The sequence below is a fragment of the Xyrauchen texanus genome, chromosome 12 (assembly GCF_025860055.1).
Source record: "Xyrauchen texanus isolate HMW12.3.18 chromosome 12, RBS_HiC_50CHRs, whole genome shotgun sequence".
NCBI lineage: Eukaryota > Metazoa > Chordata > Actinopteri > Cypriniformes > Catostomidae > Xyrauchen > Xyrauchen texanus.
The window spans coordinates 40,514,072-40,528,744 of NC_068287.1; the positions used below are offsets into that span (position 1 = coordinate 40,514,072).

Here is a 14,673-nt window from a genome sequence, read left to right on the forward strand (position 1 = left end):
AAAAAACCACAACACAATGGCTGGCATTGTTAGTGCTGCAAAAATGACACACTTCACCTTTAAATTTCCTTTAGTTAGAGAAATGCAAGTCTTGTATCAGCTTTTTGGAAAACGTTCATGATTCGATTAAATTATGCAACAATTTCAACACTTGTTATTTCCACCATGTTGGATACTTTCCTGGGATTTATTCTTTATGACAAGCTATGAAGATGACCTCAGAATGGTGACAGACCTCGTAAAAACTTAAATCCTAAAAATAAATAGTGTGTAATGAAATAATTTTCCAGTGAATAATGAATGTGATTGGATGGTGGGGGGGGGGGCTTTTTCTGAAATTATTTCCTCAGGTGGGGCGTAATGTCCTTGAAATGTAAAAACGTTCTCATCATAGTTCATCTGTACTTCACAGTTGAAGAGGAAGTGGTGTCTATGGCTGATTCCACCATCACTGTGGAGGACATAGAGGGGGAACTGTTCAAAATCGAGAGGATACAAGATGTGCTGGTCCGCAAAGAGTCTGAACTGAGATACATGTGAGTGATTTTCTTTCACGTTTTACATTGTTTGATACCACTATTTCTGAACCTGTGGTAGTACTTTTATGTGAAGGTAAAGTACACAATGCAAAGTACAGTAACTGTGTGATACGCTGTGTGTTATACCACATTCTCTCTAATTGAACTGTACTGGAAAAGGAAGAACAACAGGAAAACAGACAATTTCACACAAAAATCTTTGTTTGGCTTTGGAAATATTGAAGGTGTTAAGCCAAAATGTTCCCAGATGTGCATGACTATCGTTCTTCTGCTGAACACAAACAAAGATTTTTAGAAAAATATCTCAGCTCTGTAGGTCCATACAATGCAAGTGAATGGTAGCCAGAATATTGAAGGTCGAATAAGTATATAAAGGCAACATAAAAGTAATCCAAATGATTCGAGTGGATGCATCTCTATCTTCAGAAGTGATATGATAAGTGTGGGTGAGAAACGGATCCATATTTAACCCTTTAAACTCCGGAAGGTTTTTTTATCAAAATGTAAATAACTAAAGTCTTGACCAACATAAAACAGGTATCGTTTTAAAGCTTAGAAGCTCGACTTTACAATGCATGTAGGCATTATGACCAAAACTGAACAGGTACTTTGAAATTTGCAGACAAATCAGAAGTGTTCTGCTTAAATAATTAATTAAAAAGTTTGCATTGTACATATTATTGTAATCTGTATAAACATCAAACTTACATGTAGTATGCTGTTGGAAAGCTCTCAAACAGTAGAATACAGCCAGCCTATTTGTTTTACTCACAGACAAAAAAATATAATTTTTTTTACATGCATTTTTCATGAAAACAGGTGTTTCTTATCTAATGCGTTTTAACTTTTACCTTCACGTAAAATAAACAGGACATATAATATCGATTACCTTTAAATCAAGCCCATATACAAAGTAATCAGATGCATAGATCATCAGATAACCCACACGAAGCACAAAGGATCAGATGACATGGATCAGATGACAACATTGAAAATGCTGTGGCATCATGGAACGCTAAACCAATCGGATTGGGTACAGATTGCTCCAAACAGAGGTGATAATCCTCCATATTTGGGCAGAGAGTCATGTCATCAATCACTCTAACTACATTTGGCCACCAGGAGATGGCGCCAAGTACATGACAGACTCAATGATGACTCAAATGGCACAGAATGAAACTCATTCTGTGAAATCTCATTGCTAAAATCATGCATGCATGCTGTGCCTTTACTCATTCTTGTGTTTGCATGTATAATTAGTTCTTATGTACAGTTATTATGTTTTATTTGTTTGGAGTGGCTTTTTGTACACCTGGAGATGTTTTTGGACACTAGAATAAATATATTTTTTTGAAGCTATAATTTTCGATTGCTTTGTTGTATCAACACAAATTGTTCACAGTTACAGGTGACATGATTGGGAACAAAACAAAAGCAGTTTTTCGGAGCTACCTTATTTACACCCAGAGATATATGATGTCTATATTAAGAAAAATAAGAAAAAAAGTTCATTTTTGGCAGGTTTTTTTCCCTCAGCAGTTTCTTATGAATAGAGTCTCAAAATGTACCATTATCTATATCATTAAAAACAATGTGAAAAAGTTTTTTTTTAAATTATACCAAACACGAACCTCCTTGTTGTTGTTGTTTTGTTTTGTCGAGTTATAAGCCTTTAATTGTGGGTATGCCACTGAAACAGGAAATCTTTAAAAACACCCCTAGAGCTTAATGGGCTAAGTCCTTTTTTACTATAAATCTCTACTTCCACTTTCTCATTCTTCTTTTGTTTTTGGTGATTTGCATTTGTCTTGCATATTGCCACCTATTTGGCAGGGAGGAGAATTTATAGTAAAAAATACTTTAGTTTAAAAAATATATATATTTTGTCTGTTTCTCACTCACATCTATCATATCACTTCAGAAGACATGGATTTAACCACTGGAGCCATGTGAATTACTTTTATTCTCCCTTTATGTGCTTTTTGGGCCTCCAGAGTTCTGGTCCCCATTAACTTGCATTGTATGGACCAACAGAGCTGAAATATTCTTCTAAAAATCTTTGTTTGTGTCCAGCAGATGAAAGTCATACACGATGGCATGAGATAATTTTCATTTTTGGATGAACTTTTCCTTTAATATTTGTTAATGTTATTTAATAAAAATACAATTGTTAATTTGTAAGTCAAGTCATTTATATAGTGCTTTTCACAACACACATACTTTCAAAGCAGCTTTACAGGAAATTATGCATTAACAAAAAAAAATAAACTGTAGTGTCTATAATGTCTTAGAGTCATCATTGGGTAGTTTGAATAAATATGATTGCAAATTGAGTATAGAAAATAAGTAATTAAATAGTAATTGTATTTATAACCCGAGTGAGTAAGCTAAAAGCGACTGTTGCAAGGAACACAAAACTCCAGAAGATGTTGGTTAATGGAGAAAAATAACCTTGAGAGAAACCAGACTCACTGTGGGGGCCAGTTCCCCTCTGACTAACATCATGAATATAATGCCAATATTAGTTATTTGTGTGCAATGCAAGTCATGGTTTAAAATGTGTAAATTAAGTAAGCGTTAAAGTCCAGTGTTTAAAACATTTTTTTATGAACTTTAAGATTAATGACTAATGTAGTTCATCCTGGATTAACCGTAGTCCATCAATAGACAAAGGTTTTATGAGAGAGATTAATGAGGTGCGTCACAGTTCAACCAGCAGGTCATTACCCAACTGTTTGTTCATGTTAGTTCATAGTGCATTAACTAATGTTAACATATAAAACTTTTGATTTTAAAGATGTATTACTTTATGTTGAAATTAACATTACCCAAGATTCGTTGTTCATTGTTAAATCATTTTAACTAATGTTGTTAGCTAAGATTAACAAATGGTACCTTATTGAAAAGTGTTAGCAATGCAGCTGATCTTGTTAGACTACACAATAGCCTATATAATAAGTGTTTATTGTGTTGCTGATAATACAAAATATTTTTTTCTTTATTATTCAGGATGGACGACATCCAGTTGTGTAAGGAAATAGCAAGGCTCAAAAAGGAACTTCAGAAACTAGTTTCTATCTCAGGTATGCTCTCGAAAGTATGCTGTACACAAATAGTATGCATTAGTGTCTTGCTGTTGCACCTGCAATCTCATTCTCAGCAGTGAAGAACGTTTGTTTTTATTTCCTATTATACGGAGACAGTTCAGCTCCCTGATGCATGAAACAATTCTAGAAATATTATGCTTGTTAGATAATCAAGCCGTATTGTTTTTATCTTCAATACACAGTATTTATATAACTGGCATCTGTGTACGAGCTGATTTTTAATTTTACAACGAAAACAAAGGAAATAGTTATGGTACTAAAACGTTGTGCAATTGCTTTTTATTTCTACACATTTTACTGTTTTTCTTTAATAGCATCATTTATAGTCCTCCACTGTCATGTTATCTTTTCTTTAACACATGGTTGTGACATACCTCACTATAGGTCTCCTGTTTCCAAGGAGATGCACGAACCATTGCACACCATGTTTTGCTTACTGCTGCAATCTCAGGTGTTTTCAAAGCTCGCACACACGAGATGCTATTTTTCCAAGTAATTTCGGCTTTTACGATCCCAATGGTAACGCCACATTTTAATTCCTAGTGGCATACATTTTTTAGAGACATCGATTTCCTTTCAGGCTTCATTTAAATTTTTTGGTAGATTTTCATATTGATCATATCTGTCATCATTTACTCATCTTCTTGACAATTTTGTAGAATTTCTAATGACTTCCTTCACTATGGCCAAATTTGTTGATTTGGTAGACAAAGAAAAATCCAATGAGGACAGACAGCGTGAGGAAGAACTCATGCAGCAAATCCAGAAACTGGTGGAGACGCGAGACTTTCTGGTGGATGATATGGAGTTTGAGAGACTGAGGTCAGTGTTACAGAGTCACCTGAGCTTCTGTGTGGCCCTTAGAGGCTGAAACTTGGGCTGAGACCTTTTGATTGCCAGCGAGCATGCGTGACTATCAGCCCTGAGAATGTGTTTTGTTCCTCTTGCAGCTGTCCTCTCATCTGTGAAGACACTGCAGTCCAATTACCCTCCACTTGAAGCCAATAATGCACTCTAAACTCACTATGGTCATCACACATACACCCCAAATCCCTCACTTGACACTCACTGACTGTCACACCATGGCTCCAATTCTTGATAAATGAGAGATATTGATTTTTTAGAACCTGCTGCAATGGTATTATATTGATAGTATTATCAATTATTGTTATTACTCAATTATTTCTCAAACATCTTCTTTGAGCTTTGGTGCTTTTGTGCAAAAAGTGTTGAACATCCTTCTTTATCATTGCACCATAATGCCCTATAAAGTAATACTGTAACCACGGCAACACTGAAACTGTGAAAAATGGGTTCAAAGTTACTTGGTTTTAGTATGGATTTTGTAGCTACTGCAATTTTTTTCTCTGAATCTGAGCATCGTTGAGCCAAACCCATCTGTCACAGGACAGATCATAGTCTAAGAGACCAGATTTCAGTCATAACTCAGTTATTTCAAAAGGTGTAGTTACAGTGTGTATCACAAAGTAGTCGCAGTGTGCATGGTTCAAACATGTTTGTATGGGCTTGCGGTCAGAAGAATATAATTTCAAAGGCCAGAGCACGAGACGTAGCATCCTTATAAATGAAAAACTTTATAGACATACAGTCTTAGCTTGTTCTGAGTTTGATTTTGGCCCCTTTTGTTCCCAAAAATACCATATACGCTTACTGAGAACTTTACTGGAATTACTATGGTCCTCATAAAGTGCCCGACGTGGTCTTCTGCTGTTGTAGCGCATCCACCTCAAGGTTGTGCATTCTGAGATGCTATTCTGCTCACTACAATTGTACAGAGTGGTTATCTGAGTTACCATAGCGTTTTTGTCAGCTCGAACCAGTCTGACCATTCTCCGTTGACCTCTCATCAACAAGATGTTTCCGTCCGCATGTGAACATTAACTGAAGCTACTGACTTATATCTGCATGATTTTATGCATTGCACTGCTGCCACATGATTGGCTGATTAGACAAGCACACGAAAGGTGTACAGGTGTTCCTAATAAAGTGCTCAGTGACACCTGTCACTGTCAACGAACCAGTTCCTGAAGCCTCGTCCATCCCATAGTCAGCGCCGGAGGCCTCAACCACCCCCGAACCAGTCCTTGAAACCTCGGCCATTCCAGTGCCAGCGTCCTCGGTCATGAAGGCTGTTCCCACAACAGTGCTCCCAGACGCACAGAAGAAGAGGATGAGAAGGGCTCCTGCTCCCCAGTTGCTGCCAGTGCTCCTGGCCATGGAGGCTGTTTCCCTGTTACTGCCAGTGCCCATGACCACAGAGGTCGTTCCCTTGTCACTGCCCACAACCACAGAGGTCATTCCCTTGTCACTGCCCACAACCACAGAGGTCATTCCCTTGTCACTGCCCACAACCACAGAGGTCGTTCCCCTGTCACTGCCTGTGCTCACAGCCACTAAGGTTGTTCCAATGTCACTGTCTGTGATCACGACCACGGCGGTTCGTTCCCTAGTCTCTGCCAGTTCTCACAGTCACGGAGGCCTTGTTTTTAACATTTTATATATATATATATATATATATATATATATATATATATATATATATATATATATATATAAATTCCTTGTGTTTTGAATCTCTGCTCTTGGGTCCCGAGCCTCATCATTCCCTACAATCCTGGCACCTACATGACAAGCAGATATTTTACAGAGGGGTGGGGAATAAAGATAGACAGTGAAAATCAGATATGTCAGGGATTCTCAGTTTACACATGTTCTGGCATCAAAACAATGTGTGAAGAGTATACATTATACAAGGATGAAATAACCTACATTGTGGAGACTCACCACAAGAAAATGTCTTAAAAAGCATATTAAATAATGTTATAAGGAAAATGTAAAAATGCAGAAAGGTTTCTGTTAGTGTTGTGAATTCTGCAACAGTAAGTTGAAAGTTTTGCTGCTGTAATCGGATTTTGCTCACGAAGTGGCCAAAGTTGTAAGTGTTGTTGTGAGCTCCAGTTTCCACTGGGTGGCGCCAAAAGCGAGTTGTATTTTTACTTGTAAATAATGTAATACATTCAACAGGTATAAATATTGTATTATCTCTACCCCCTAACCCTAAGCCTGAGTGTCAGTGGAGTACAAATGTCATTTGAGGGAAAGTGCAAATCGTGCTTATCATTCTTTATGTGAACACGAAAACTTCTTGGTTCCCAAAGGAGCAGGACATGTATCTTGGTGGTTGCTTGCACCACATACTATAATTAGTGCTAGAGGGAATCATTTGTTCATTTGGAACATGGAAGCATTTGTAATGATGCAAAAATGTCTCAGGGGATTAGTGATTGTTAATAATTTGATTGAATCAGGTTGATTTCTGGGTACATGAACTTCCGGAAACAACCTGTCAATTCCTTGAAAATTAAAATTTATTTTAGTAACAGACAGACATACAAACCAAAATAGTGCATTAACGAACAATATAGTAATTCCATAATTCCAGAAGTGAAAATAACAGTGTGTGTGTGTGTGTGTGTGTGTGTGTGTGTGTGCATAAGCAAAATAACCATTTATTACTTATTACCATCATCATTACCATCACAACCACCACTCCTCACTACCAACATGCTGCCAACATTGTATCAGTCAATTTTTATTTCTATTCTTATTTCCATCTTTCCTCCTATGTAACAATTACCATTGTCAGCACTCTTCAAAAATAAAAGATACTTTAATAAGATAATATAAGATAACCCTCCCCCCACATCTCTTCAATCCCTATTTTCTCCTAAAAATTATTTTATTTTATTTATTTATTTATTTTTTTTGTATGTTATGTGTAGTGTTTAATGTGCATTAAAACAAGGGGTACAGTGTGAGAGTGTCTCAACTTGGGACAGAGATGCTGTCCCATGGAAACCACTTCTCTCCTGTCTTGCCTGCCTAAGTGTTTGAGGTTTTTCAGTGTATATATACATACATACATTTTATTTTATTTTTTATTTTTTTCTCCTTTTTCCTTTCTTTTTTCCTTTTTTTCCCCTTTCCCCCTTTCCCTTTTTCTCTTTTCCTCTCTATTCTATGTTGTGATGCTTTAAAAACACATGAAAAGATTAGGGGGGAATTTTGGAAACAATCAATTGATTTAACTACAGCAGTAGTGAAAACACCAGGTTAGTAATTCCAAAACAGTACTAACAATGGTAATAATAATAATAGTATTAATAATAACAATAATGATACTGATGACAATGATGGCAGTGGTGATAGCAATGATGAGAGCAACGACAATAACAACAGCAAAAAAAAAAAAAAAAATTATATATATAGGCTATAGTAATCATAACAGTAACAATAATGATAATAATGGCAATGATGACAAAAATAACAAAAATATAGTAATATCCGTGGGTGGGAGGAGTCGAAGTTGAAAGGAGAGAGAGGATTCATAGTTGTAAGAGATCAGAAAGTGTTGGATGGCAGAGGTCGTTTTCAGATGCGTGATTATAAGGGGGAGATGTGTATTCCATTGTAATGAAGTCTGTAATAAGATTTTTCCAATGGTTAATGTGTATTTTGTTACGAGTTTTCCAGTTCATGAGGATAGTTTTCTTTGCGATGGTTAGAGCTATGAGGAGCATTTTAGAGTTTATAGTTTTATCAGTGATTATTGTGAGGTCCCCCAACAAGCAAAGAGAGGGCGATAGTGGGATGTGGTAGCCGACCATAGTGGATAGTGACTGTGTGACCTCTTCCCAAAAGTGCTTGGAGTGCAGTGCCAGGTTGCATGGATGTATGTATCTATAGAATTGTGATTGCAATGTGTGCAAACTTCTGATGTGAAACCCATTTTGGCTAATCTATTGCCCGTGTAATGTGTTCTATGAAGTGTTTTGTATTGTATTAATTGAAGATTCGCATTTTTGGACATGAGAAAGATGTTTTTACAGATTTGGGTCCAGAAGTTGGTATCAGGAGCTATTGAAAGATCGTTTTCCCATTTTATTGTTGGTAAATCTATGGTCTGAAGTTGATTTGAAATCATTTTGTATATTTTAGAGAGACGTTTCTTTGGAGAGGAAATGTTAACCAAGTCTGATATTGCCGGTGGAAGTTCTAAATTTGTGGCTCTGATGTTTATTTTTGCCAGAACAGAAGATTTGAGTTGTAAGTATTTTAAAAATTCATTGCTCCCGATGCCAAACTCCTGGGCCAATTGCAGAAATGTTGTTAATGTGTTAGTTTTGAAAATATGGTTAATGTGGGTGATACCCCTTTCAGCCCATGTGCCAAAATTCAACGTTTTCTTATTGCTTATGAAGTCACGGTTATTCCACAGTGGGGTGAGGTTAGATGGAGCTAGTATAGAATTTGTGATTTGGTGAAATTTCCACCAGGCTGTCAGAGTGGCAGCTATAGTTACTGCATTAAAACATGTGTGTTGTTTGATTGATTTGGTGAGGAATGGTATGTCAGCTATATTTAATTCTTTGCATAGTGATTGTTCTATATCTAGCCATATAGTATCAGATTGGGTGGGGTGGATCCATTTGTATATGTATTGCAGTTGGTTAGCCATTGAGTAATAATAAAAATTTGGTGCTTCTAGTCCTCCTTGAACCTTGTTTTTTTGTAGTGTAGTGAGTTTTATCCTTGGTGTTTTATTTTTCCAGTAGAAGTGAGTGATAATTGAGTCTAGTGATTTAAACCAGGTGAGTGTGGGGTGGGTTGGAATCATTGAAAATAGATAATTAATTTTTGGTAAAGTCGTCATTTTTATTACTGCTATCCTGCCAATTATGGAGATTGGAAGGTTGAGCCATCGAAGCAAATCGTCTTCTATTTTTTTTAGCAGTGGTGTGAAGTTGAGTGTTACCAACTCTGACAGTCTGGAGGAAATCTTAATGCCTAAGTAAGTGATGTAATCATGACATATAGGTATAGGTCATTGGTGGGGTGCCACATCCCATTTGGTTTTATGTAAAGGGAGGACGGAAGATTTATTCCAGTTTATTGCGTAATCTGATATTTTTGAAAAGGACTGGATTGTTTTAATTATTTCTTGAGTAGATGCTAGAGGTTCTTGTATAAATAGTAGAATATCATCTGCATAAAGTGAAATTTTATGTGTTTGTTGTAGTGTTTCAATACCTTTGATTGCTGGGTTTTGGCGGATAGCTGCTGCTAAGGGTTCAATATAAATAGTGAATAGGAATGTAGAGAGTGGACATCCCTGCCTCGTCCCCCTGTACAGTGTGAAGCTTTGTGAGGTTAGTCCATTGGTTGTGACTGTGGCAGATGGTGATGTGTATAAAATCTTGATCCTTGAAATCATGTTGTAGATTTAGTTGAGATCAAATATCATTAGCTCTGAATAAAAGGAATAGAAGTACATTTTAAATCCCTACAAACATAGAGAAGCAAATGTGTGTTTGTGTGTTGTAGATGAAGTGCATTGAATTACCAGTGTTGGGTAAGTTACGTAAAATAAGTAATCCCATACAATTTACTAATCTTCTCTAAAAATGTAATCATATTGCTTTGCTGATTACTTCATCTAAAAAGTAATCACATTACTAATTATTTTACTTTTAAGTTTCTTGCTAAGTCACTTTTCCTAGAAAGGTTTTTGGGTTCCTGCTGTAATTCACAGTGTCTATAGTTCCTCCACATTCGTCCCTTCAGCTGTCACAAAAACGCTAACAGATGTACATATGATAAATATGTTATACATATTACATTAGAGCAAATAATGTGCTTAAAAGTAATTACTTTTTTTGAAAGTCAATAACTGTAATCTGATTACTAGAATTTAAAAGGTAATGCTACTTTTTTGACTAGTGTTTTTGCTTTATCTTAACAAGTATGTTTATTTTTATGTCTATTACGGATGTGTCAATACAAAAGCTCAGTTTAAAATCAATTGTCGAATCAATACTCTCAAAATACTTTTATGACATCTTGATGTCAGCCTTACACTAGTGCTACTGCTCATACTTTTGGGTTAGGGATATGAACAAACCCCTAAATCTAAATACTTTGACATAACTTTACTAAGTGCCAACTGGGTTGAAACAATACAACGGGCGGAAAAAACCCCATAGACTTACACCGAAGAGAGGACTCAAGCAATATGTAGGGACCAAAAAAATCATAGAAACTTGGGGTGAACTCATGTGACTTGGGCCAGTAAAAACCACCCTGAAACAACCCAGAACACCCTAGTAACCACATAGTAATGTGCTAAAAGCCACACAAAACACCTTATTAACCTTACAGTAATGCTCTGACAACCAACCACAACACCCAAATATTGTTTCAGCAGCTTTTGCACAGACAAGTACCACTCACATTTAAAAAAAAAAAAAAATCATTTTATTGTAGTGCCGTGAAAATAGATACTGAATTTTGACACATGCTACATGCACTGTAAAAATACTTAGTCAGGTAACCTAAAAGTTAAACTTAAATTAACTGGTTTTGCATTCAAAATTCAATATTTGTCATTTAAAATCATTTTAATATGATTAAATGAACCTTAATACATTAGATTAACCAAACAAAAGTGATTTTTATGGCTAAGATCAAGTATAAATAGATCCATTAGGTAACCATTGCATGTGATCTATGTCTTTTTGTAAGGTACATACTGTAACCAGCCTTGGCATTTGTGTATATTTATGAGCATGAACATTTGACCAGTCTTATGTGAATATGAGTGTGTTTGTTCGTGCATTTGCCTCCCTGATGTACAGTATGTCATTTTGTCTCCATATAGAGAGAGAGAGGAGGACAAAGAGATGGCTGACTTCCTGCAGTCCAAATTTCCAAACAGGTGCAGCAGAAAAGGTATATACAGTATACTGTGTGTGTGGGGGGGCATGTTTATGTGGTTTACGAGGACAATTCTTTAGGTTACAAACTGGTAATTACAAGGGTATTATGCTATAAATGTGGTTTATGAGGACATGTCTCTGTACAGTATAAAGATCATTGCATCTATGGAAAGTCCTCATAATGATAGGTAGACATAAACTAAGTGTGTGTGTGTATGTGTGTGTGTGTGTGTGTGTGTGTGTGTGTGTGTGTGTGTGTGTGTGTGTGTGTGTGTGTGTGTGTGTGTGTGTGTGTGTGTGTGTGTTACTATGGAGCTGTGAGCTCATGGCCAAGTCAATAAACCACTATTTCTAAACTGGGATTGAACAAATTAACATAAGACATTCTTTGAATACCTACATAATTGTTTTACTCGCTTCCTGTTCATGTTTATTCAAAATGGAATATTATGGGATTTACAGAAGCACAGCAGTAAAGTATGTTCTCAGGGAGGGAGTTAAAAAGATGTCTTCAATTGTTTTCCTTTAGTACTTTACTGCAAAACTAATTAGCTAATTACAAACTGGAATAAATATTTGAGTATGTGGAGGTCATTGAATGAGGGGAATGTGTTATTGTTTGACTGAATTTGAAAAGAAAAATGATCAAATACAAAACGTGATGAGAGTTTGTAATGCTTCACTTTGATGCAATTCAATCTTGAACTCAACTCTGTTCAGTTTCATTTCATTCAGTTCAGTTCAATTCAATTCTGTTCTATTCAGTTCAACTGAACTTAACTGAACTGATTTTCCAATTCACTTTTTGATTTGTAACTAGTAGCACCTAATTAACAACCAAAACATTCTAGAGCAAATAGCATATGTGGATACGTGGCTAAATTATGACATTTTAAATAATACCAAGCTAAAGGAAGTCAATGGTTTTTCCTACTTTGACAACAAAATCTCAATGTTCTCCATTTGGTCTTTCAAACAAATAAGGGATAGCCAAATCTGAAGCATTTTATCCATTAGAAATTAACATAATTAATTTTGATACAAGTAATGGCCAGCATCGTCTAATCACTGCCAACCATGTTAAAATAGAATTATACATTATGACTTCTGAATCTATGTACTGATTACCATCGTCCCATGTCTGCCAAACACGTTGAGTGGTCCAGACATTATCTACGGCCTGTAACTGAACTTTTGATCGGAAGTTTGGATTGAATGCATTTGGGTTTGTAAGAAAGCTATAGGATGCCTCCTTGCTCCCTATTTAGTGAATGACTTAATCTCCAATGTGCTGTCTGTCTGCACTGGTCTCAGAACAGTTTGAAATGCACTGAATTTTCATCCTAAATCCATATAAAGCCTCTGATAGCAAAAAAACGTTTTTGAAAAAGATTTCTAATTGTACTATTGGTCACATTAGTGTACATGGTGTTTAAGACAAATGCTGCCGTGATTGGCGCTATGTTGTTTGGTCACATGACTGCATACAGCAAAAGTTTAACCCTTTACTGACAGCACAGAGCCTTCTGAACTGAGATCAGTTGGTTTAAATGAAATAAAATTATGCATTGCGTATAGCGAAGCCAGAATACAACTTCCACGCATGTGCATGCAGGTCGCACAAGGTTAAAGGACTTTTCCGGGTCAGGGTCGGACTTGCGCTGCCTTTCAGATTACAACGAAGGTATTGGTGAAAAAAATATAATATTCAGCAGTGTTACATTTTAGGGTGAAGTGACAAATCTGTGCCCCCTTTGAAATGTTAAATGCCCCCTCGGGTAAATCATCCTGGCTGTTCCTCTGTTCCGGGTTCAATACAAGTTAAGCTCTATTAACATCATTTATAGCATAATATTGATTACTACAAAAATAAATCTAACTCGTCCCTCGTTTATTTGCAAAACAGCAAAAACCGCTGTAAAGCTCTTACAGTGGAAGTAAATGTAGCCAGTCCATGAACATTAAAATACACACTGTTTCAAAAGTATAGCTACAAGATTTAAACATTATACGTGCTAACATGGTTTTAGTGTGATATAATCACTTATGACGTAATGGTGGTCAGCCTCGTAATATGGTAAATGGCAACACCTTACACTGGGAAATCCCTGATTTGATCACACTAAAATCACATTAGGACATACAGTATATTGTCTTGTTGCTATACTTTTGAAAAAGCCTATATATATATATATATATATATATATATATATATATATATATATATATATATATATATATATATATATACGCTTATGAACTGGCCCTATTTATTTGTATTGTAAGTGGCTTATACTGTAACCACAATTTTTAAATACAATAAAAAAAAAAGCCACACATGCTGTCAATTTGATTAAACCTGGAATTTATTTTTTAAGACATATTAAATCCAATTGCATCCAATTAAAGTTTTATTTGCACCACACTTTTCACAATAAAAATAACACCTAATTAACACTAAACTGGCCACTGTACATGCTCAAAATGGCATTCGACCCAATGTAGTTTCTGATTAAATTGCTCCTCTGCTCTCACACTTGACAGTTTTTCAGAGAAGCTGAGAATAATTCAGAGAAGGTCACTGTATCTCTTTCTGTCTCTCTCTCTCTCTCTCTCTCTCTCTCTCTCTCTTGCTTAGATCACGATAAGGACAAGAGAATGACGTCCAGAGCCCAGCAAACCACGTCTCCTTACTTGACCAAGACGGGTTTCACCCTGCTGAAGGAATGCTGTGGCTTCACCTGCTCCATCATGTAGATACCTCAAAAAATGTAAAAGAAAGACTGCAGTATTCAGTTATGAGTAAACAAGCCCACAGACCAGTGATTCAGCACAATGTTTTCATGCACACTGTTCACTTTTAAATGGACAGTTCACTCAAAAATTTAAATGAAGTCATCATTTACAAAACCTTATGTTGTTCCAAAACCTGTATGACTTTCTTTCTACCATGGAACACAAATTGTACTGTACATAACAGACTGCATTACATTAGTGCAAACTAATGTGCATATTATGAAAAACTAGATAGGCTTGACAAAGACTTGATAAAGTTCTATTTAAAAAAAAAAAAAGATACATAGATAGATAGACAGACAGTCAATAAAGAGAGTCAGTGCAGAATAAAGGCCTTGTGTGAGTTTGGTTACATTTGAATTTTTTGACAGTTAGAAAGGAAGTCCCACCTTACATGTAAAAGAGCCAACCACCTTTTAGATACGGACATCACCT

The 14,673-nt window shown here is 36.0% G+C and overlaps 1 protein-coding gene across 1 annotated transcript in view; it reads left to right on the forward strand.

The window, feature by feature from the left end:
- The window catches only part of LOC127653420 (bMERB domain-containing protein 1-like), a 24,867-nt gene extending 10,521 nt beyond the window's left edge, over nucleotides 1-14,346 (forward strand). Inside the window, exons 2-6 of the mRNA XM_052140105.1 lie at nucleotides 413-536; nucleotides 3,549-3,622; nucleotides 4,354-4,468; nucleotides 11,385-11,455; nucleotides 14,081-14,346. Coding sequence (XP_051996065.1) covers nucleotides 413-536; nucleotides 3,549-3,622; nucleotides 4,354-4,468; nucleotides 11,385-11,455; nucleotides 14,081-14,199 — 503 coding nt within the window. The 3' untranslated portion in view covers nucleotides 14,200-14,346. The remainder of the gene's footprint in view (nucleotides 1-412; nucleotides 537-3,548; nucleotides 3,623-4,353; nucleotides 4,469-11,384; nucleotides 11,456-14,080) is intronic.
- The last annotated feature ends 327 nt before the right edge of the window (nucleotides 14,347-14,673 follow it).